This window comes from Pituophis catenifer, unplaced genomic scaffold (genome assembly GCF_029215685.1).
Source record: "Pituophis catenifer annectens isolate HBS135680 unplaced genomic scaffold, rPitCat1.0.hap2 SCAF_7, whole genome shotgun sequence".
NCBI lineage: Eukaryota > Metazoa > Chordata > Lepidosauria > Squamata > Colubridae > Pituophis > Pituophis catenifer.
In genome coordinates this window covers 89944378-89968678 of record NW_027256887.1, presented here as the reverse complement: position 1 = coordinate 89968678, position 24301 = coordinate 89944378, and the positions used below count along the sequence as shown (strand labels likewise).

General features: G+C 54.1%; 1 protein-coding gene across 1 annotated transcript in view; it reads left to right on the top strand.

Moving 5' to 3' along the window:
• The window catches only part of MAPK8IP2 (mitogen-activated protein kinase 8 interacting protein 2), a 31647-nt gene that overhangs the window by 402 nt on the left and 6944 nt on the right, over positions 1-24301 (top strand). Inside the window, exons 2-5 of the mRNA XM_070946958.1 lie at positions 11376-11481; positions 13702-13926; positions 20858-20984; positions 21780-24005. Of these exons, the coding sequence (XP_070803059.1) occupies positions 11376-11481; positions 13702-13926; positions 20858-20984; positions 21780-24005 (2684 nt within the window). The remainder of the gene's footprint in view (positions 1-11375; positions 11482-13701; positions 13927-20857; positions 20985-21779; positions 24006-24301) is intronic.

Here is a 24301-nt window from a genome sequence, read left to right as displayed (position 1 = left end):
GACCCTCCATCCCTGCCTGCCTGCCTGCTTCTCTTGCCGTCGGGGTGGGGGTGGGGGCGGCGGCGGCGGCGCTCGGCCCAGATAAAGAGCGAAGCCGCTTCTCTTCCCGCCTGGAGGCCGCAGCAGCGGAGGCATTTCGCGGCTTTCGGGGTGCCGCTTCGTCGTCGCCCATCCGGCCGCCCTTCCTTTCATGGAGCACTTGCCCCCGACTCGGCGGCTCTGGAGCGGTCTCGGAGAAGCCGGACCCCGCCCGTGGCAGCCCCCTCCGGCTCTTGCTTGGGCGCTCTGTGCTCCGAGCTTGGGCCTGGGGTGGGGGGCGCTTATCCGGACCCTCCTTCGGAGGGGACTAGGCCAAGCGCTGAGCTTGTTGTGGGGAGAGCGCTTTAGGCCTGTGTGGTCCTGAGAGGGAGCCCTGCTGTTGCCCACCCCACCAATAGGCAAACTGGGCAATGGGCGGACCTCCCGCCCCTCCCCCTTCCTCCTTTCTCTCCTTGCCAGGCTCAGTCGGCAAGGAGCCCGAGCTGCCTCTGAGCTGAGCTCTCCCAGATGAGCAGCAGCCCTCTGCCCCTCTTGGAACCCCCAGCCACGGTGAAGAAGGCTTTGCGGGGCCCTTCTTCAAAGCCAAAGAGGGGCTCCAAGAGGAGTTTTCCTTGGCGACCCCCAGAGGCACCGGATGAGCCAGAGATGATCCTGGAGGGCTCCTTCTAGGAACTGAGGTTCTTATTTGGGGAGAAGGATCCCAAGCTCAGCAGGATCTACAGGGAGGGGCAACACGTGGGAGCCAGAAATCTGTCATGGGGAGTTGAGTGGGTCTGTTTGGGCAGGGAGGGCCCAAGGGTGAATCCAGTGGCTGCAAGAGCCCCGTTTTGGTTTCCCCAGATGTACCCTGGAGATGGGGGAGGCCTCTCGTTCTGCTGTGGTGGTTCTCCTGAAGGGCCCTTTGGGGACACCCAGAGATGGGGCTGCGGGGGAATCAGGGTGCCAAGAACCAGGGCATGGCTGGCAGTTGAAGCGTTGGGGAGTCGGTTCAAGCCCCCCTGGCCCCCCCAAATGGCCCCTTTCTCTGCTTACCCGGGTGTGGGATAAAATCAAGGGAGAGCCACCCGCAGTCCACCTTTGGCGTCTGGGGGAAAAAAGGCTGGACATCAGTTAAATGGATCCATGGAAAGGGCAGGAATATTGTCAGAGGAATCCTCCTTTGCTCCTTCTGGGATCTCTTCTGAATGAGCAGGGATCCTGCAGATCTGCTTTGGCACAAAGGGAGAGGTGGGGGGAGGGGAATGAGATGAAGGCCAGGATGGAGGGGTCTTTTGCAGATCTTTGGGGCCTGGGCTGAGCCACCCCACTGCACCCCACCCAATATGGAGCCGGCATAGTGCTTCCTGGCCTCCTTAACTCTCAGGGCACTAGTCTTGGCCAACTGGTGGTTACCAAGCACCTGGAGGAGGGGGTGTATTTTGAAGGCAAGAATACAATTGAGGGGGTGGGTTCCATGATTCTGATGAAAGAGAATTGGGTGCCACAAGATGGGAAGAGGTTTGGGTTGTCTTTGGCCTTTTTCTCGGGTGGGGGGCAGTGGAAGGGGCAGAGTAAGGAGAGGAATGGCTCTGGCCAGGACCATCTGTCAGCCCTTTAAGGGAGACTCATGGATGAAGGGGAGATTCTCACGCCCTCTTTCCAGAATCTGGGACAACTGAAAAGACATAATCTGGTAGAGGATGCATACGTATATATAGGTATATATATACAGTACATAGAGTACACATGGATGGCCCCAGAGCACATTTAAGCAGCGTACTGAAGGGACCCTCAATGGCAGCCTTTCATCTGGCTTCTCTGCTGATGTGCTTGACCCGTTAAGGGGGCAGCCAGGAATGCCAAGGACTTTCTCTGTGAGGAGCTGCTCAGGGCCAGGAAGGAGAGAGGCATTGCTAGATCCCTGGTGGATCCCAAATGGATCCCTGCCCTCTGGAACAGCGTCTTGACCCTTCTGCTCTTTAGAAGACTTTGAAAAACCTGGCTTTTCCAGCAGGGCAAATGGTGAACTTACCAGGATGTTGATATTTTGCATTTTTATCTTCCTGGGTGCTTTGGCTGTTTTATTGCCTTACCTGCTTGTAAGTTGCTATAGTCAGCTGGGTGGCCATCTTTTCAATCAGGGCCACTATACGTTTTATTCAAAGTTATTGGCCACGGGGGCATAACTGGAGGGAGGGTCCTGCTTCTTTGTTGCCCCAGGCCATGTCTGAATGTACCCATGGTGAGAAGGGGGTCCTGGACCAGGAGCCCCATGGGTTAGATTCAGAGATGGCCTGGGGCAACAAGGAAGAGGGAGAGAGGCATGGTCAGAAGGAGCCGGAGAGCTTCAGATGCCCATCGCAGCCCCTCCGGTCCCAGCTCCACAGAAGTCCTGCTCCGACCCTGGGAGGGTCCCTCCATGGGGTTTGCCAAAGAGATTCGTGCAGTGGGGTGGATGTACGTGGGCCTCCCTCTGCAGAGGCCATCTCATTCCGCCCATAGAGAGGCATCACCTGCCAAGATGAGATCTGGAGATGTTGGAGCACCTCCGCAACTCTCTTGAGTTGGTGAAGCCCGTTTGGTAGAGCACACCCAGGCTTTTTGCTTAGCTATTTATTAAATTTATATGCCGTCCATCTCGCACTTATGGGGAGCATCGTGGCATCCCCACATCATGTCTTCAGAATTTGGGGGCTTGGTAACTGGCATGTATTTACGATGAGGGCAGTGTCCCTGGAGTTGATGGGGGTTTTTAAGAAGAGATTGGACAGCCATTTGTCCTGAATGTTATCGGGTTTCTTGCCTGAGCAGGGGGTTGGACTAGAAGATCTCGAAGGTGCCTTCCAGCTCTGTGATTCCGTCACAGTCACACATCTGGGGTTGTCTCCTTTTGCTTGTGATGTGCACCTCTCCCTCTAGGGTGTTGATCCAGCCTGGATTCGCACAACACACTTAAACTAAGTTGTCTTTTGCGTATGCACATTCTGTCGAGCTGCAACATACTAGAGTTGTCAGACAACGCTAACCTGCTTCACGGACAATGAAGCTGCAGTCAGTATGTCTTTCAGTGACCTGGTTAAGCTGCTGTGAGAATGTGGCCGCTGGATCCACTGGCTCTGAAAGTTGATCAGCAACCAAGCGCAGAAACCGAGTCTGGCCTGGTCCAGCTTGGTCTCCGCTGAGTTTAAGCAGGACCTGGAGCTACCAGGAGGGGCCATGTCCTCAGCTAGGAGCCCCCACTTCCATGTTGCATGGAAGGAAAAAAGGATAAGGAGTGACATGATAGCAGCCTTTCAGTATTTGAGGGGCTGCCATAAAGCGGAGGGAGTCAAGCTATTCTCCAAAGCACCAGAAAACAAGGTAAGAAACAATGGATGGAAACCAATCAAGGAGAGAAGCAACCTAGAACTAAGGAGAAACTTCCTGACAGCGAGGACAATTAACCAGTGGAACAGAAGTTGCCTTCAGAAGTTGTGGCTGCTCCAACACTGGGAGCTTTCAAGAAGGGATTGGAGTTCTGATACAGGGTCTCCTGCTTGAGCAGGAGGTGGACTAGAAGGCCTCCAGGGTCCCTTCCAACTCTCTTATTCTGTTATTTTAAGTGGCGGCTTCCCTCATCCTCAAGATTGTAAATGGTGAGGTTTTGCTTCAGCAAATGAGGAGAAGAATGGGTCAGATCCATTCTTTCTTGAGAAGGATTTTGCCTTCTCTCAGGGGTGGGGGGCTCCAGGGGTGTTTCGCCCAGTAAGACTTTGAAAATGCTGCAAGATGGACATGGTGGCATTATTGTCTAATTATTCAGAAGTCAAAACTGAAGGGGGGGAGGGAGGGAGGGAGAGATGGAGGAATGGGGGAAAGATAAGAATTGTGATTGAAGCAGGAATTGTCGCTTGGGAGTTGGAGGGCCGATGCTTCAGCACATGGTGAGGACCAGGAAATCCGATTTATTGATTTGGGGCCTGCAGGTTTCACTGCATGACCCAGATTTGGGGTCAAATGTGCTGCATGAACCTGGCTTTTCAATCGGTCGTGTCACCCACTTCAGCCAAAGATGCTTTAATGGAAACCTTCCAGGACGAATCTTGCTTCTCTCTCTGTCCCCAAAGCATCAATGAATTACACTGGACAGCCGTGAGGGGCTCTTTCTCAGGCCGGGGGTGTGTGTGCAATTCTGCGCAGGAGGGGGCAGAGGTGGGGCTCCCCCTCTTTTAGCTCCTTCGGGAGGTCCCACCAAGGGAAGAGGCCCCCCCTCACTCAGGTGCTGAGGCAAGGGGGGAGGGTAAGTGCTTATTCCTTGTTCAGGCGGGCACAGGTCAAGGTTGCCAACCGGAGGGAACGGGAGCAGCTTTGCCGGGTCAGTTAGTATCCCAAACAAGGCTGGTAATTCCTTGGGCTGCTGAGGGGTGGGGGCGGGGATCAGGGGGGGCATTGGGATTCTTCTAAGGGGATTCCTAGCATCTCAGCTCCTGGCCTACCTTTCTACCCAAGGCAGCTCTTTAGAACCTAGGGGGCCATCTGGGGCTTCTGTTCTTTGTGATTGTGGTGACATTCAGACCAGAACACATACATACGCCTGCCCTTGGTGTCCCGATCAGGGTCCACTGGCTGACAGAACACAATTAATGTTGCTAGTTACTGGGCAAGATCTGTTTAATTTGCACATACTTTAACCTTGCATTTTATATTTTAAATTTGATGTCCTCTAGTGTGCCTTACTTTAATTGTGGTGCCTCCGATACAAATAAACAAACAGCTCTTTAAAAGACAATGAATTCCGAAATAATTAAAAAGAAACCAACCCGGAAACAGCCTTAAAATCATGATTTAACCCATCCCAGAGGATCTTCTCCTGGCGATTCCACAGAGTTACCCTGTGGTAAGATAGGCAGCCAATACATTTTATAAATAAATGAAATACAAATTCATTTCTGAACATGCCACTTTTCCTCTCTGTCTGCCATTCAAGACCCGGCACCAGATCTACCCAGCTTCATCTTTGGCAGAGAGGCTGGAGGCTCCTGGATCAGGACTTCTTTTGATGCCCCCCCGGGGACTCTTGGGGTGACCAAGACTGGCATCTTGGTTTTTTTGGGGTGTGTGTGTGTGGTCAGCTGCACTTGTCCTCTTCTTCCTGGCCACCCCCCTGCAAGGGTGGCTGCAGTCCCGTAAAGGCCAGGGGCAATTTGGCTGCCACCATCCTAGGTGTTTTGGTGCCCCTCACTTTTCTCTGCCCCCTCAGGGCTGGCAGAGCCTTTGCTCTGTTGGCACCGGATGGAGCATTATCGCTTGTCAGCTGGCCTCTAGAGCGGGGGGGGGGGGACCTTGGCCCTTTTATGACTTGTGGACTTCAACTCCCAGAATTATTCCTCTGCCATGCTGGCTCAGGAATTGTGGGAGTTGAAGTCCACAAGCCATAAAAGGTCCAAGGTTCCCCACCCCTGCTCTAGAGGCAGGACCGTGGTTTCCCCCATGGATTCCAACCGAGGTGTGTGGGGGCCAAAAGGGGTTGAAGTGCTCCCCCCTGAATTGATGGCTTAAAGTTACACCCATGGGAGGGACTGTGTCATTACTATAGTTCCCATCAGGCTCCTCCAGGGAACTGAAATAAATCTGAGAGTTCAAAGCCACGTTCTGCTTTTGTTATAGAGAAGGAGAAGGGGGGGGGGAGTCTGGGCAATTGCATCACAGTTTCCCAGGGAGGAGGCAGCCCATTCCAGAGAGGGGCCCAAGGATGGGGAGGAAGAAAGAAATTCAGGGTAGCCACACTGTAGAATCTCTCATCTCTGGTATTTTAGAAGGCTGTAGCTTTAGTCTGGCAAGATTCTGTCCATTAGGCGCAAGCAAGCAGAGGACTGGATTTCACGGTGTCGTCTTGGGCGTTGGGCCTGGCAAGCCCTTGGAAGTGCTCGTAGCCCAGAGCAGAGAAGCCGGGCCCCTCCTAGGCAGGGAGGTCAGCAACACCCACGGGCGTGTCTAAGGTGGAGACTCACTAGCTCACCTACTCCATGCCAGGTGTGCCCAGGGCCTCTCCTTGGCAGCTGCAGATGGGGACGGGCTCAAGGTCGGCCTGGGATGGGCCCCTCCCCTTGTCCCTGAAGACAGCAGCTGGTTAGGAGGGGTCAGTGCTGCCATGAAGCTGCAGCAGCAGGGCAGATGGCTTTGTCTCAGGGTGCCCTTCCGCTCGACATGGGCACGATGGAGGAAAGCAGCTCTGCCATCTCCCCAGGGGTTGGTCCCTGGTGCTCACCAACTCGGTGTTTGCAACGGATGGGCTGCTCTGAACTTTGGAGCAACTGCCGAGGAAGGCATGTTTCAGCAAATAAAATTGCAGCTGTGGCTGATTCTTTGGGTTTTCAGACATAAACAACTGTGTGAAGCTTAAGTCCTGATTATCATTGGCTGAAAGTCCATGTGCCAGTTGAATTTCCCTGTTGCGAGAATTGCTGAGGATGCAGCAACTCCTGGGAATCAGGTGCATTTCGGATCAGGGCTCTGGTTGGCTCTTCAGGTGGGCCAGGATGGGAAGCAGATGCCCCAAGAACGTCTGGGAAGCTGGCAGCCCCCTTGCACCCCAAAGAATCAAGGGGGAGCTGTTTGGAATGGTGGCCTTGCTCAGCTCCCAAGGCTGAGCCATCCTTCTCTTTCTCCTTTACGGTCTCTTAAAACGGTTGCAGTTGCCTTGCAGTCCATTACCTCTTCATCCTCTCTGCCTTGTTTAAAAATGCAACATTAATGGGATGATGGAAAGGAGTAAGTGAACAGGGGAAAAATAAAATTGTGAAACCTGATCACATACTCAGATCACAAGGGCTCATAAGGATCAGGCACTTTGCGAGAAATTGGCTCACGTATTACATGCTAAGAAAATAGGAATTCACCCCAAGTCAGAAATGGGAATTGGTCCCACAAGGGAAGCTTCGACCTGCTTGGTTTTCCTTCCTTTTCCTTCCTTCCTTCCTTCCTTCCTTCCTTCCTTCCTTCCTTCCTTCCTTCCTTCCTTCCTTCCTCTCTCCTCTCCTCTCCTCTCCTCTCCTCTCCTCTCCCCCTTTCCCCTTCCCTTCCCTTCCCTTCCCCTCTCCTCTCCTTGTCTCTCTTTTTTCCTCCCTCCCTCAAAGTTGCCATGGCCTTCTATTTGCCCACCCCCTCGTGTTCTGGTCCATTTCTGACCTGCTGGTCCACCTGCCACCCTGAAAGTCAGGGTGCTGCCCCTGCAGATACCTTTAGCCTGGGCAGAGAAGAGTGGCTCAGTGCCATGAAGAGGGAAGCCGCAGTCCTGAGGACGAGGGCAAACAAGCAGAGGTCAGAGAAGGCAACCCAGAACCGGTGGATAAGGACCACCTGGGTTCAGCCACCGGAGCTGAGACAGGTCTCATTTTCTTGTGTTCTGGAATAATGGCCCTTCCCTTGAAATCAGCATAGAATTGCAACCGAGCAGAAATTGGGGTTCTGTCTTTGCTTGCAGAATGCCCCAGTTCTGGTTTCTGAGAGGGAGGGGGAAGGGAAAAGCCTCAGGCAAGGAGGCCATCTGAGCATCCCTCAGCCGGACGGCCAGCGGGCTGCTCTGAATACGGCCGCCGTCTTGGCTAGTGCAGGGAAGGAGGAGGACAAACACAGCAGTTCCGCATCGGAGAGCGGCGGCCTCCACACCAGTCAGGAACCAGGTGTAGAAAGAGTCTCTGGCCATGTTCCTATCCTGCCCTTGAGCAGCTCCTTTGCAGACGGTGCAGCTGTGCTGACCTTGGTTAAAGCCACCTTTAAATCCAGCTGGGCTGGGATTAACCAGAGGGGTCTTCCAAGAACTTCTGGGCAGACTTGAGTCTGGGTCTGCCTTGGTCTACTCCAGAGCTCTCCAAACGTGGCAATGATGGCTGGGGAATTCTGGGAGTTGAAGTCCACAAGTCTTAAAGTTGTTAGGTTTGGAGACCCCTGCTCTACTCCAACACGTGGCTCAGGCACCACACTGGCCTGCTGGAGAAGCCAGGAAAGGGCTTCCCTCCCACTGCTTTGCCAAGCAGTAGGAGGGTTTTTATTTTTCTGCAATGGCGCCCTTGGATTTGCCCGGGCATCCTGGCTTCCCCACCCGAGCTGTGTGCTGCTGCCCAAGGAATCAAACAGCTGAAGCAGCTTCATAGTTCACTCCCTTGCCTCATCTTTCAAGCAGAGATCAACCTGGAACTAAGGAAAAATTTCCTGACAGTGAGAACAATTAACCAGTGGAACAATCTGCCTCCAGAAGTTGTGGGGGTTCCATTACCTGAGGCTTTTAAGAAGAGACTGGACAGCCATTTGTCTGGGGTGGAATAGGGCAAGGGTGTCCAAATTTGAGTACTTTAAGACTTGTGGACCTCAACTCCCAGAATTCTCAAGCCAGCAAAGCTGGCTTGGAAATGCTGAGACTTGAAGTCCACAAGTCTTAAAGTTCCAAGGTTGGACACCCCTGGTATGGTGTCCCCTGCCTGTGCAGGAGGTTGGACTACAAGAAGATCTCCAAAGTCCCTTCCAAGCCTGTTATTCTGTTACCCCCAAGGAACGCCCATCTGGCCAGAAATGTGGCCCCACAAGAGCACGTCCCCTTCCTCTGAATTCCCCAGCCCCTTCCTCTGCTGTGCTGCTGGTCTCTTTGTTCCCTATCGTGGGCAGCACAGAGAAGGGCAGCACGACTAGTGAGGGCACTCTGCACATGGCCACTCATGTCTTTCTTTGCAACTATGTAGGTTTTCCCCACTTGGGATCTGGCAATGATTCAAGGACCTCATTTCTGCATCGGTTCAACCTTCAGGATGATTACTCAGCTTTGCAAAGGAGGCCTTTTATTTTTAAGTGGTTCCAACGCCCTGCCAGCCTCATAAAAGAGGCAGGAGAACCACCCAGCCTCTGAAAGCAATCAGAGAACCCGGAACCTGGGCCTGGCCGGTGTCTCATGGGCTGGGCGCCTCCCCCCCCCTCCCAGGATGGGATGCTTGGCAAGAGAATAGAGAAGGTTGTTGGAGGGCCCAGTAACTCTACCAGATTATGGTCTGCCGTTAATGCACCCAACAAACTTCCTGTATTTCAAATTCAATTCAGGGTGATTATAGTCCAAGTGAGTGAATAATTTAAAAATATTTCCAGGATCTCACGAAGCCACTCCTGCTAAAGAATGAATGTCCATCACTCCTGAGGCTTTTTCATCCTCCTCAGTTTAACAGCATAACAGAGTTGGAAGGGGCCTTGGAGATAACAGAACGATAAGTAATAGTAACAGAGTTGGAAGGGACCTTGGAGGTCATCTAGTCCAACCCCCTGCTCAAGCAGGAGACCCTATGCCATTTCAGAGAAATGGTTATCCAATGTCTTTTTGAAGACCTCCGGTGATGAGACCCTCACAACTTCTGAAGGCAAGTTGTTCCACTGTTTAATTGTTATGTCAGGAAGTTTCTCCTTAGTTCTCAGTTGCTTCTTTCCTTGATGAGTTTCCATCCAGTGTTTCTTGTCCTGCCCTCAGGGGCTTTGGAGAACAGGTGGAGCCCCTTCTTCCTCGTGGCAACCCCTGAGTTATTGAATACCATCAACCGGCCTGCTCCCTCACCCAACCCTCCAAGGATGACCCAGAGGCCTTAATTTATCCTGGGGACGAAAGGGTGGCCGCCTCTGCGCCTCCCTGCACACCTGCCAAGCACTTCAGAGTTGTGTGAAGGGCACGGCCTGGAAAAATGATGACGTGTCTCAGTATTGACAATAAAAGAGCCACGATATGCTGAAAACGTTAATTGCTGGTATCAGGGATGACCTCATCCTGCTGCTTGGTGCTGGGATGATGCAGAAATCCCAGGGTTTGGCAGGTGGGCTTCTGGGAGGGGATGGCTGGGAAGATGGAGACAGGAAAAAGGACCCCAGCTGGGAGGAAGCAGAAAGAGACACAGGTCTTGTCTTAAATTGGGGTGGCAGGTTTCGGGCAAGTGGCGACTCTTGCCCACCTCCGTCTGCCAGACACAATGAGCTCTGAAGACGGTGCCACTGGCCAGAACAGCCAAGCAGAAGGAAAGGGCCAAGGAAGACCATGGTGGGGGGGGCAGTTGTGTTACTCACAACCGTGAGAGTCCAGCAGAGCTCCAGATGGAGGCGGGTTTCTCCCCACCCACGGAGGGAGGGGGCCGCCATGAGCCCCACCAGAAAGGGCAAGATGTCGAGATGGGTACCCATGACGGGTGGGCTTGTGGGCAAGATCCCCTCCCAGGTGGGCTGGCAAGTTGCCTTACCTGAAGCAGCCCCAAGGATGGGCAGAAAAGGCCCCCTCGCCCAAACCCAGCTTCCCTCGGCCAACTGCAGGTCCCTTCCATCGGGACTGGGGGAGGGGAGGGGGCTCCCCCGTGCTCATCCTCCTCCAGCTGACCTCCAAGGTCAGAGGGCCTGCAGCCCAAGGGCTGCTCTGCTCTGGGCTGAGCAGGGAATGGAAACCTGGTAGAAACGGTGGCTCCCCCTCAGATCTCAGCTGGCTTCTCAAGACCCTCCAAACTGCGGCTGGCCCTTTAAGGCTCTCCGGGCAGGTTGGGCAGAGCAGCCGCTGGGCCCCCAAGGACTCAGCCCTCTCTCGAGGCAGAAGCATCTCCCCAGGATGCCCAACTGACCCGTTCGTTCATTCTCTGCCTTTGGCCAGCAGGGCTGGGTCTGCCCCACCCTCTGGAAGGCCTCGTGTGGACCCCTCCCCGGAGGGCCTCCTCCAAGCAAGACAATGGCCTCCCAGGGGCTCTGGCCCACTCCAGCCACATTGGGGGGGCGGGGGGGGGGAGACTTTTGCTGCAGTCCTGGCTTTCCATCTCGGTTACATGATTTGAATGTAGAGATTAGGCCAGCATTTCTGGCTTTCAAAGGACGGTTTCCATAACAACCATGTTCTCATCAGGTTGCTTAACTCTTCCACCGCTGGACCAGCCTCTCCGCCTAGGTGGACTTCCCCCAGGATGCGTGCTGGAGGGGCACGTTTGGCTTCCCCTTCTCCATTTAGGTTTTGGGGGGGAGGCATCCACCGTGGGGGAGGTAGCAAGGGCAGGGCAGGAAGCAGGCTGAGCCTCAAGGAAGCCTCAAAGGTCAGGAGAAGCCCAGGGAGGGTTGGGGTTTCTGCTCCAGCAAAAGAGGCTCTGAGGTCCCCCCAAGGAGGGGGGGTGAGGGAGAACGGGGCTCCCCCTCCCTAATCAGCCACCGGCTCAGCTGTTGCAATTAAGGCTAATTGCAGGAAGGAGAGCGAAGGGCCGCCTGTTTTTCCAGGCCCAGCAGGTCCCCTGGCAGGTGGGGGGGGAAAAGGAGGGAGGGAGGGAGGGAGGGTGAGGCAGCCGGTGGTTTCCGGGCTTCATGGGAGTTTCTTCCTGCTTCCCTTGTAGACCCTCCCAGGACATCAGCCTGGAAGAATTTGACGACGAGGACCTGTCCGAGATCACAGACGATTGCGGCATCGGCCTGAATTATGATTCGGATCACAATGAGAAGGTGAGAGAAGCTGGCGGGTGGGAGGGGCTGGCAAGTGGGGGGGGGGGTGTCTGCCCCTCTCCTTTTACACTGGGGGACCTCGCAGTTCACCTCCCCTCTTGCTGCAGGATCTGCCCTTGATGGAGAGCCTGGCTGGGTTGCTTGCGGGAGCCATCCACAGGCCTTCGTCCATCCACCCTCCCAGGAGACCCTCCGTGGGGGAGGGGCAGGGGGGCAGAGCGCCTGCTCTCTTCTTTAAAGGGCAGCTGCTGGTTCAAAAGAGGCAGACAGGGTGGGGGGTGGGGAGCCTGGCTTGATCCTGACCCTTGTGTGCTGGTCAGCTGGGTCTTGTCCCTGCATGGACTGGACGTTTGGGTCACAGCAGCAACAAGGAAAAGAGAATTGGGACTCAATGCAGAGACCACCCACCCAAGTTGGTCCCGGGGGAGGCCATGAGCAGGGTGCAGGCAGGGAAGTGACCCACCAGGAGGCTGAATCAGCTCTGGAGGGATCCGGCTCTCCAGTCCAGGCCATTGGGCCAAGCGCCCCCTCCTTTTCCTAAATGAAAACCCTCATTAAAGACCCCCAGGAGCCCCCCAGGAATGTGAGTTCCCTGCCTGCCAATCCAGATCTCTCTCTCTCTCTCTCTCTCTCTGATCATTATCATCATGATTTGGGGATCCCTGAAAAAGACCAGCACAGATTCCGGCAGCCGGGTCTACTGTCCCACCAGACCAGGGGTGAAATGCTCCCGGTTCGGACCGGCTCGGGCGAGTAGGTAGCAATGGCGGCGGGCAGTTCGGAGAACCGGTAGCAAAAATCCCTGCCCCCGCCCCCCATGCCCAGCTGAGCTGCACGATCATCAGAGGCTCTTTTTCTTTTAAATGCCTCTGACGATCCCAGCTGAGTTGCCTGATCATCAGAGGGTTTTTTAAAAGGCAACTCAGCTGGGATCGTCAGAGCCTTTCGAAAGTATTTTTTTACATGGTTTTACATGTAAAAAATGGTTTTAAAAGTAAAAAAATAAAAATTGGCCACGCCCATCCAGTCACATTACCCCCCCACCAAGCCACGCCCACAGAACTGGTAGTAACAAATTTTAGATTTCACCCCTGCACCAGACCCCATAGGAAGGCTGCAAGACAGACAGATCAGCCTTCTTGCATTCAAAGTGGCTGCCTACCCTGCCCCCTGCCAGGTCACCCCCCCCCCCCCGATTTCCCCTTTGTTTGCCTGAAAAAGCAGCCGGTCAGGCAGTGATTAGCACGCCCCCCCCCCCCATGGAAGGATGTTAATGCAATTCCTGGGGGCTCCCCAAGGAAGGTGGATTGTCCATTGCTGCTGGGTGGGAGGCTCCTGCTGGGTCCCTTCTTCAAGGGGGGGGTTGAGAAGAGCTGGGTTCTTCTCCCACACCTCCCCATGGCTGCAAGGGATTGGGTGCTGTTAAGGCCAGACTCAGGCTGGACAGAGGGACCTTGTGCCCCTGGGCTGCTCTTGGGGGAAGCCGGGATCCTCCTTGGGATTCTCAGCTAATTTGGTCTTTGTGCACCAAACCCACCCAATTTGCCCTATCATCCAGTCTCTGCCCCCCCCAGCCCCACCACCTTCTTCCTCCTCCTGAGTTGCTGCTGAACCTCCTATCCAAAGGAGCGGGAGAGAGGCTTTCCCTCCCCAGGGATGGAGGCTCCTGAATGAGCCATCCCTTCCCTATTGCCTGCCTTTGCTGGCCCGTATCTCGGCAGGCCTCCTCAATTTTTCTGCTCGCCTGAAGACCCAGCCCCCCAATCTGGACGCAGCCCCCAGGCAGCTCTTGGCAAGGCCAGTCTCCACCTGGCAGGGTCTGTGGATGGTTTGGGGGCCGGCTGGGCTTGAGCCCCTTTGCCTGTGGGGAGGGGGGTTGGTCACCTATGGCCCAACCTCAAGACCCCCTCAGCGGCCTCTGACCAGAAATGGTGAGACTGCTGGCAGCCCAGGCCAAAGGTTTCCTCCTCCCTTGTCTGAATGCCCTTGGCCTAAAAACAGAAGACAGCCGGGGGGGGGCTTGCAAAGGGTCTTCTGGGTAGGGGTGGGTGGGACATGAATGCTGCTAGTCAACCTTCCTGAGGAAGGGGGCCCCCAGCCCAGTTGAGAGATGTCCTGCAGGACCCTTGAGCCCAGAGCTGCTCATGGCCCAGCTCGGTGGGCCGCCCCCCCCAAATCTTCCCCCCCCCATGGCCAAGATCTTCCTTTGCTTCCACCCAGGACTGCTTGGGGCTGGGCAGGGGGGAGCAGCCCCACCCCACCTGCACCTTCCAGGAAGACTTCCAGGAGTTTGAGATGATCGATGACAATGAAGAGGAGGAAGAAGAGGAGGGGCTGGAAGAGGCACCCCCCTCCCCTTCGGGGTCGCTGATACCTTCGCCCACCCCCGAGGACCCCCAGAAGCTTCGTCCCACCACCCTCAATTTGACAGTCACAAGCACCCAGGTGAGGCTCTGCCCACCCACCGTGGGCTTTGCACAGCCAGGCCGGGGCGAGGGGAACTGAGGCTGAGAGGGCTGCAGCCAGGGGGTGGTGGGGGGCAGTGGGGAAGCAGCTTTGCTCTCAGAAAGGGGGGTGGGGGTGGGGCATCTGGGTCGGACATGAACTTGGAAGGCACATCCGGTACGGAGCTTGGGATGGGAAGCCAAGGGGCTCCTACACAGGGAGTCCTCGACTTACAATTGTTTGTTGAGTGACCGAAGTGACAACAGCACTGAAAAAGTGACTTAGGGCCACGGGATCAAAATTGGGATGCTTCCATTTATGACGGCTGCAGTGTCCTAGGGGCTCACGCGACCCCCTTTTGCGACCTCCTGACAAGCGAAGTCAAGGGAGAAGCCAGATTCACTTAAGAACCGTTTTACTAACTTAAGAACTGCAGTGATTCACTTAGTAAATTTAGCAAGAAAAATCATTAAATGGGGCAAAACACACTTAACAGCAGAAACATTCGGTTCAATTGTGGTCGTAAGTCGAGGACTACCTGTACGAAGAGAGGTGCATCCGTCCAGCAGAAAGGTTGCTGGCCAAGTGGGGTTGGGGGTTGGGAGGACCCTGAGCTGCTTCGTGCAGGAGGCTGCCCAGGGCGTCCCCAGGCAGTGAGGGCATCAGGGCTCCTGCCCCACTTAGTGGGCACTGCGGCTCCAGCAGCCCTTCTGCATCATGAATAAAGCAGGCGGGAGAGTGCAGGGCCCGTGGGGAGGGCGAAGGAGGCAGCGCCCTCCACTTCCGGTGTCCCGGCAGACTCTGGAGGGTTTCAGGGCGAGCACAAAGAAATCGAGGCGCCCCAGAGGCCGTTGGGGACTCCGGGGGTCGGGAGAAGGCAGCACCCTGCCCAGCATTTGGAGGCGTCCCCAGCAACCGCTGCAGCCCTCCGTGGGGCAAAAGACAGGGGGAGGCAGGAGATGCGGGAGGGGGCGATTGCTGGACGGCTGACGGGGGCCAGGGGGAGGGTATGCTCAGAATGCCAATGTTCAGAAAAACTCTGGAAAGAGTGCAGAGAAGAGCAACAAAGGGGACGAGGGGGCTGGAGGCTAAAATACATGAAGAACACTTGCAGGATTCAGGTGTGTCTCATCTAGTGAAAGGAAGAACTGAGGGTGACATGACAGCAGTCTTCCAATATTTGAGGGGCTGCCACAGAGAAGAAGGGGACCACCTCTTCTCCGAAGCACCAGGACAAGAAGCAGCGGATGGAAACTAACCAAGGAGAGAAGCAACCTGGAACTAAGGAGGAATTTCCTGACAGTGAGGACAATTAAACGGTGGAACAGCTTGCCACCAGAAGTGGTGAAGGCTCAATCACTGGAGGTTTTCAAGAAGAGGCTGGACAGCCATCTATCAGAAATAGAGTAGGTCTCCTGTGACAGCGACCTCCAAGGTCCCTTCCAATTCTGTTAAACCAGCTGGGGCTGCCCAATTGACTGTAAGTCCAGCTGCATTTATTGGGCTTGGTGGGACCACTGAAGGCAGCCCCTACCCCACATAGCAAAGGGACATCCCCACTCTGGGTTTCAGAAATGGGTTTTTAAACGGTGCAGCACTTGCTGAAAAAGGTGGCAGTGAAGCAGGGGCATCGCCAGTGAGTGGCTGGGTGGGTGGGGGAGGGGCTTCTGCCCACCAGTTCAATGAAGCCCTGCAGGGGAGTGACGTCCTGGGGAGGGGCTTCCTCTGCCAAGAGACTGACCTTGCAGGGATGCAAGCAGAGGCCACCAGGTGGGACGGGCGGACACAGGATGTGTGTCATGTGGGCAGTCGAGGCAGCCAGCTTTACCAAGTCCCAGTCTGGAGGGCAACTGCACAGGAGGTGCCCACCTCCAGGGTCTTCCCAGTAGGGGAGACGGACTCTCCCGCTGTCCTTTGGCTGGGCTCGACCTCTGCACTGAGCCACAAATGGTCTTGTGCACTGAATCACAGCCCACGGTTTCCAGGAGGTGGTCTGAGTTCACAGGAGCCCTCCGAATCGGTGTGAGGTCTGAAGCCCGATTTGGGCTGGGCCCCCCCCAAGTCCTTTCTGCCTCCGGAGCAATGCCAGAGGCTCACCTTTGGGCTGGTGCCCTGCTAGTTTTCTCTCCCCACTGCTGCTCTCCCCACAGCCTCTCCTGGATCCCCCTCCCTTCCTTCCTTCCTTCCTTCCTTCCTTCCTTCCTTCCTTCCTTCCTTCCTTCCTTCCTTCCTTCCTTCCTTCCTTCTCATTGCTCTTGATTGGACGCCCCACCTCTGCGCAGGCTGAAGAGGCCACGTGCCCAGAAAGGGGCCCGGAAAGGACCTGAAGGAGGTTCAGCCCCAAACGCCTTTGTCCCTGCCTCTGAGTGAACCTGCACACTGCCAGATTGCGGCCTTTGGGGTGGACATCTGAGGGGCCACGGTATTATTATTATTATTATTATTATTATTATTATTATTATTATTATTATTATTATTTATTGAATTTATATACTGCCCTACTCCTGAAGGACTTAGGGCGGTGAACAGCCAGAAGATAAAATACATACAATACAAATGTTAAAAAACCATTTAAAATACAATGTAAAATACAACATGGTTGACCATGTTAGCCATACAAATAGGTGCCAACTACTGCCACAACTCCTGTGCATCCCAAGCATGGGTTAACTTGCACAGATCAGCAGCCCAGACAGATATTATTTTATTTTATTTATTTATTTAGAAGATTTCTCTGGCTGCCCACTCACTCTAAGTGACTCTGGACGGCTTAAAACAGAATGATTAAGAATAGAAGTCATTTGGTTGTGTCACTGGGAGCCTTGAATGGGCAGCCTTCAAAAGAAGCAGAGAAATGTGATTCCCCTGCTGTTTATCTAATACCTCTTCATTTTTCAACGCAGCATGGAAACTCTTCTCCAGGGCCACTTTTGAGATGCTTCGGGGTCCCTTGAAAGCCTCGGCTGGGTGTCCTTCCCGGCTGCCTGGTCTCCCCTGACCTTCAGGCTGCTTAAGCTCCTGCGGGATTTTTGTTCCCGTTTATGTCACAGGCCCATCACTAATCCCCTCCCCCCCTTGAGATTAAACCTCCCCCTTCTGGGCTTCTAATCTGCTGATATGTTAACTTTCAGCTGGTTTCCGACTGAAGCTCCGTTTTTAGGCTAAGCCTTCCTAGGAGGCAGGAGAAGATTGTGGAGCGCTCCCCTTCAAATGGGGGTGCAGGGCGGGGGCTGATCCCCTCTTTCTTAGCAGCTAGAAGACTGCTCAGATGCAAGGAGTCCAGGTTGATCCCAATAGCTGAAGGGGAATCTGTCAAACTGGACATGGTTTACCTGGAAGAAGCCAAACGTATTAATAACCTTACAGATGGACACGTTTCCAATGCATAGATCCTACTCTGGTCTTGCTAAACTGGCATCATGGGGGGAGGGGGGCATGGCTGGGGGGCATAGATGTGTCCTCCTTACAAGAACCTGCTGCCTAGAAGACAAAGTTAGACCAGAGTCGTGGTCATTAATAATGCCAGAAGGCTCCAGGAACCGATGGAAGAGCCACTGAAATACGACCAGCAACAGAAGAAGACTCAGCCAAGGTTTTAGCCAGCACATCTGTAGAATGACAGATTTGTATAGAAGCCAAAGCTACAATAAAGAAGCAGGATAGGAAGAATAACAGAGTTGGAAGGGACCTTGGAGGTCTTCTAGCCCAACCCTTTGCTTGAGTAGGAGACCCTATACCATTTCAGACCAATGGCTGTCCAGTCTCTTCTTAAAAGCCTCCAGTGTTGGAGCATCCACAACTTCTGGAGGCAAATCGTTCCTCTGGTTAATTGTTCTCACTCTCAGGAAGTTTCTCCTTAATTCCAGGTTGCTTCTCTCCTTGATGAGTTTCCAGCCATTGCTTCTTGTCCTGCCTTCAGGGCCTTTGGAAAATAACTTGACCCCCTCTTCTTTCTGACAGCCCCTCAAATACTGGAATACTGATAACATGTCAATCCTGGTCCTTATTTTCATTAAACTAGACACATTCAGTTTCAGCAAGCATTCTTTAGAGTGTTGATACCTCCAACTTTGGTGTTGGAGAAGATGCTTGAGAATATCATGGACAGCCAAGGAAACAAACCAACAGATCATCAGACAAACCAACCAACCCCAAGTTACAGAATCACAGAGTTGGAAGGGACTTTGGAGGACTTCTAGTCCAACCCCCTCTTAGGCAGGAAACTCCATAACTATACTATCACTGAGGACATTACCTAGTTGGGTCATGAAACGTTTTCAAGAAAACCACCAAGCTCAGAAAGCACCAAGGACCTCATTTCAATCCTGAGCTACAATTATTCTCCTTTATTGAAACCTTATTCCATTTCAGACAAATGTTTGTCACTTAATGTACAAATGACTATTCTTCCTCCTTCCTATTCAGCACTGGTTCTGGATTAGAAATTCACTGCTGCTTCTTAGTCAGTTTTGTGGCTTTAATTACTGGGTTCTTTTAGTTAGAATAAAACAAATGCTAAGTAAGGAAAATATGGAGAATAAACAAGGAACTTCCTCTTTACACGAAAAGCAGGCACCAAATTGTACTGACCAAAGGGCTGATCTACAGAAACATGGCACTAGGGCCACCAAGAAAGCTGCAGGAGATGGCAGAACATCACCTGAACAAGTTAAAACGGTACCCAATGCGGCAGTTCAAGGTGCCACTTGCGGTTTGTCAGCAGGCAGGGAAAACCCAGCTGGGCCCGAGAAGAAAGATCCACTTAGGTTCCTGGAGGATAAGGGGTGCTTAGCCCGAATCCTTTCAAGATAACTTATGCTCAAGATGTTGCTGTCCAGGACATTTTATTTTATTTTGTTTATTTATTTGTCGAACATGTACAGGATAACAGGTATAAGTATAAACATGGGCATGAAGACAGGAAACGAGTACAAATAAATGGGGACAGTAGGACAGGGAGGCTGGTGCGCTTCTGCACGCCCCCATGAAACAAGAATGGTCAGATCTGCAGCCAGGAGGCAGAAGAACCCTGCATCTCATGATGGGAAGCAAAACCAGGAAGTCCAGTTGCCCTTTGGGGCCACTGTGACCCGGATGACTGAGAAGCTCCACAGACGTTTGCAATGGGGAAATTACTCATTTCTTGTCCTCACTTCCCTTGTTTTATAAAGAAAGACCTCGCATTTTGTGGAGACCTAGCATTTAGGAAGGGAAAAAGAATTATTAGAAGCACCCAGTAATTAAAGCCACATAACTGACTAAGCAGCAGCTTCTTTCTAAGCCCAAATCAGCATTGAATGAGGAGGAGGAAACCTCTGATTAAAGGAATTGGAGGTTTGCAATCTTCCCAGTCGTAAGGGACGGACGGCCACGTAATTGTAGCTAAATCAAAACTGTAGCAATTGTGAGAAGGAAATGCAAACAATTTGGTGAGGATCCAGTGAGTTGAGAAAGACATTACCATCCATTTTATAAAAAAGGTATTAAAAAAGGAAGAATAAAATTGGGGTAAAAGCAAGGCAGTTGCCATACCAACGTGTCTTAAGTTCCCAAATGTGATGATAGATTGTGGAAGTTGTTAGACGAACCGAGACACAAAAGCAGTGCTGTATGCTGACTGGGGCAGAGCAACCCAGGAGGGGCTTTAGAAAAATCACTGAAAATCAACGGTTGCTTGAGGGTCACCAATTCAGTCAATCAATCCTTTCTTCGTCCAAGAGTTGCATCAAACAAGCAGTCAAAGAAACAGTGGATTAAAAAGATGAAGCATCATCCTGGGTGGCCTGCTAAGGTGTCAGTTCTGTAGAGAATATTCTCGCACAGGAGTCTTCACACTTGGCCACTTTAAGACTCGTGGATTTCAACTCCCACAATAAGTCCACAAGTCTTAAAGTGGCCAAATTTGGAGAGCTCTGTATCGAGTGGAATAATGCTAACCCTAAAGCTAAAGTCGTAATATTGTTCAAATCACCCCAAAGATAAAAACCCAAGCTGGAGACACTCTATTGCATGACATTATACTCCATCAAAAATTTCAATTCTGAATTTAAAAGTCCTGCAGGAGGTTTTAGATTAGATAAGATTAACAGATGAGTTGGAAGGGACCTTGGAGGTCATCTAGTCCAACCCCCTGCCCAAGCAGGAGACCCTACACCATTTCTGACAGATGGCAGTCCAATCTCTTCTTGAAAGCCTCCAGTGATGAAGCTGCCACAACTTCTGTTCCATGGGTTGATTGTTCTCACGGTCAGAAAATGTCCTTCTCTTCACCAGAGTAGCCAGGCCCAGTTCCTGCAACCGTTCATCGTATGTTTTAGCCTCTAGTCTCCTAATCATCCTGGTTGCTCTTCTCTGCACTTTTTCTAGAGTCTCAACATTTTTTTATAGTGTGGGGACCAAAACTGGATCTAGTAGTCTAGGTGTGGCCCAGAGGTAGGTTGCCCCCAGTTCGCACCGGTTCTATAGAACCGGTAGTAAAACCGGCGGGAGGCTCCGCCCACTGACCCTGATGTCATGAAAATGCTTCTCTGCTTGCGCAGAAGAGCGCGTGTGCGTGGCCCCGTTGCAAACCGGTAGTAAAGGTAAGTAGAACCCACCCCTGGTGTGGCCTTACTAAGGCTTTGTAGAGTGGTATTAGTACCTCCCTTGATCTGGGTTAATGCCGTTTAGGATTGCGTTGGCTTTTTTGACTGCCGCCGCACACGGCTGGCTCCTATTTAGCTGGTTGTTCACTAAGACTCCAAGGTCATGGAGCAGCACCTGTATCCTTGCCAGCTCCCATGGAGTCCCAGTTCTGGCGCTTCCCCGGTTCTGATCCGGGGCCTTGAAGACAGCCAAGCTATGTGCCGAGCTGGCAAGTTGTAAAGTGGGGACTTTCCTCTTAGATGCTGCCCTACTGAGTTGCTCTGTTCTTTTTCTCCCCCACGTCCAGGATTCCCTGAACAACAACAACAACAGTGGCTGCAACGTGGCTCCCCCCCTGCAGCGGGCCACGTGGCAGGAGACCCTGCTGCACTCGTCTTCTTCCTCCTCTTCCTCCTCCTCGGTCTCCCACACAGGTGAGGTCTCCCGTTTCTTCTAGGGAGCCAAAGACCCAGGTGGCTTTTCATTCGGCCCGCTTGTGGGCGGCTCAGATCCTGGTTGCACAGGGGGCTTAACCCCCATCTCAGGAACAGCCCCTGCTGGGGAGAGGAATCGGCCTCAAAGGCTTGTCTGAGAAACTTTTTTAACATTAAGCAAAGATTTCAACCCCTTTTCTCTTGAAAAGACAAAGCAGCTCAGCTCACAACGAGTAACCAGCCTGGGTTTACTTGATGGAATTCCCCTGCTGGCATCTCCTCCCCATGTCTCTACTGAGGGGGCCCCAGAAGCCCTGGGGTCTGGAAAACGCAGAGTGGTTTGAAGCTGAGCGACCCCCTCCCCAACAGGGAGAACGGTGGGCAACTACAGGTTGACTGACCCATCTGTGGCCAGACGCCCAGCCCAAATTCGGCAGCTGCCTTCCTACCAGAGCTGGCAGGAGAGTGGGGTGAGGACCAGTGATGGGTGGGGGGCAGCACCCTTCCCTGCCCTTCCTCCTCCCTTCCAGCCATCTGGGGGGGAGCACTAAACTGCATTAAGGGCATTTCAGGCCTTCTTCTACCAGATGTTACTGATTAAAAAATGGGCTGAAGATTCCCACCGGGTTGTGCTGACAGATTCCTTTATTTTGGGTCAAAAAAGGGGAAAAAAGATCCCCTTGGCTCTCATAGGATCAGGATGCTGCCTTTGATTCAGTTTCCAGACTTTTGATAAGAGCGTAAAATGGCTGAATTTTTCAAGGCCTAAACGGATCCGCTGTCTTTCCTCCACAGAGCGACCGTCTCCCTTGCACGCTTGTCTCCAGGACGGACCCTGCAGGGATGGCCAGAGCAGCAAAGGGCCGGCTGTGTCCCAGGCCCCTGGCAAGCCCCCCCTTTTCGATGCCGAAGGCAATAGCCAGGGTCTGCAGAGAGGCCCCCCTGGGGGGGAGGATTATAACATGAACGTTGTCTCCAGGGAGGCCGGCCTGCAGCCTCCTTCTGTCTTGACCAGCGCAACATCCGGAAAACCTCCTGAAGCTCGGAGCAGCCCTCCACCCCTCAGTTCCGCCTCCCAGCCCCACAGCCGCAGCCCTCACAGATCCCCCGCCACGGAGAGCTACTGTGCCCAGTTTCAGAGGGATGCTGTGGCGTGCCAGGAGAAAGAGGAGAGAGCCTGCTTGGCTGGGGAGCCAGCAGGGCACAGAGCCCCCGTGGGTGGGGTCCGTGCCCCGCTCTCTCAGGGCGAGCCTACCAAGCGCCCGAGGGATGGTGCACCCGGAGAGTCCGTAGAACCCCACGCAAGCCCAGTACGAGAAGTGGCTGCCCCACTGAGCTCCGAAGGAGAGGGCACTTTGCGAGGACTGCCCTCTGCCTCCTCCGATACCACATCTCCCTCCTCGGACCCCGGCATAGAGGCCGATCTCACCAGCCGGACCTCCAAGGCCTTCCCCCCATGCACCCAGCACTGCGAGGACCTCAGCTCCCCCAGCTCCGACTCCGACGTGGAGGGGGAAATTGAGGCAGCCTTCGCATCGAACGGGAGCCGCTTGGCTAGCAACATGATTTCCAGCATCTCCGAAACAGAGCTGGACGTGAGCAGTGAGAGCAGCAGTGGCCGGTCCTCCCACCTCACCAATTCCATTGAGGAGGCCAGCTCCCCGGGCTCCGAGGCTGACCTGGAGGCGGACCTGGATGCCCCGGGCGTGATGGGCCTGAAAGATGCCCTCCTGCTGGATGCCAAGAAAGAAGAGGAGGGCACGCGGCTGCCCACAGAGGAGAGCCTGCCGCCCCTCAAAATAGAGGAGTTCTACGAAGACCCCTCGGTGCCCGTCGACCAGACTGAGCTGCCTCCTTCAGGCCATCTGGAGCTGGAGATCAACCCTGACCACAGTCTGGAAAGCCTGCGGCGGTCCTTTTACCTGCCAGTGGGGCATCAGCTCCTGTGCGACGGGGCAGAAGAGGAAGGGAACAGCGAATATGATTCTGAATCGGACTCGGAGTCGGAACCTGACCTGAGTGAGGATTCGGACTCTCCGTGGCTGCTCAGCAACCTGGTGAATAAAATGATCTCAGAGGGCTCCTATCCCATCAAGTGTGCCGACGAATGCTTCCCGGCTGCTCACTCCCTCTCCGACACCATTTCTCCGGCCTCCGACCTGGAGCCGGAGATGCCCAACGAGGCCCTGAATGACCCCCAGCCCTGCCCCCAACAGAGCATCGAGCTGGTGGACATGGAGACGCTGCGCTGCTCGCTGCAGGGGGCCGAGGAGGAGAAGCCGCTGGGGGCCCAGCCTGCAGTGGAGAAGGGCCCTCAGGCAGGGCACACGGGGCCCTACCTGCTCATGAGCAACTCCACCAATGACGTCATTGCGCCCGTCTTCCCAGGGCGGCCCTACTCCGGCTGCTGCGTCAACCCTGTTGCCACCAAAATCCTCCCTCCCACGGAGCCCTCCGGCAAGGCTGACCCAACTACGGAGGAGGAGGAGGAGGAAGAGGAGGAGGAAGGTGCCATCGATGGGGACCTGGACTCGGGCATCTTGGAGGACAACGACATGATCGATGACATCCGGTTAGAACCCAAGGAAGGCCTGGATGTCTCCACTGCCAAGACCAACCGCTGCTTCAGCCTGTCCTATTCCCCTGAAGAGGACATGGTGCCCTGCCTGGGCAGCCTGAAAGGGTCCCCTTTCAGCCAGGAGCTCTCCCTCCCGCCGCCCGCGGTGATGCTGGACGACTCCCTGGCCTACGACTCGGTCAAGTACACCCTGGTGGTGGACGAGAACACCCAGCTGGAGCTGGTCAGCCTCAGGCGATGCACTTCTGTGCTGAGCGACGACAGCGAGCTGCTCCGCGCCTGCGACGCCACCGACCCGGAGGACGCCGCCAGTGACTTTGGGGAAGGGCTGGGGGCTCCTGACGGGCGCAGCTCCTCCTCGGAGGACTCCTCCCCGGAGGCCGACCTCCACTTCTCCAAGAAGTTCCTCAATGTCTTTGTCAACAGCACCTCCCGCTCCTCCAGTGAGTGACGGGTGAAAGTGGGAAACCGGGGTGGGAAAGCGAGGCTTTTGAGGAGACCGGAACAGCAACTGTGGCATTCAGCCCCTTCCGTGCCTTTGCATGTACGGGCAGTCCTCGACGTACAACCATTCATTTAGTGACAGTTCAAGGTTACAACATCACTTAAAAAAGTGACTTATGACCGTTTCCCCCACTTATGACCATCGATTGGCAACTGACTCATGTTTATGATGCTTGGGGAGGGTCATTTGATCCCCTTTTGTGACCTGCTGACTAGCAAAGTCCAGGGGGAATCC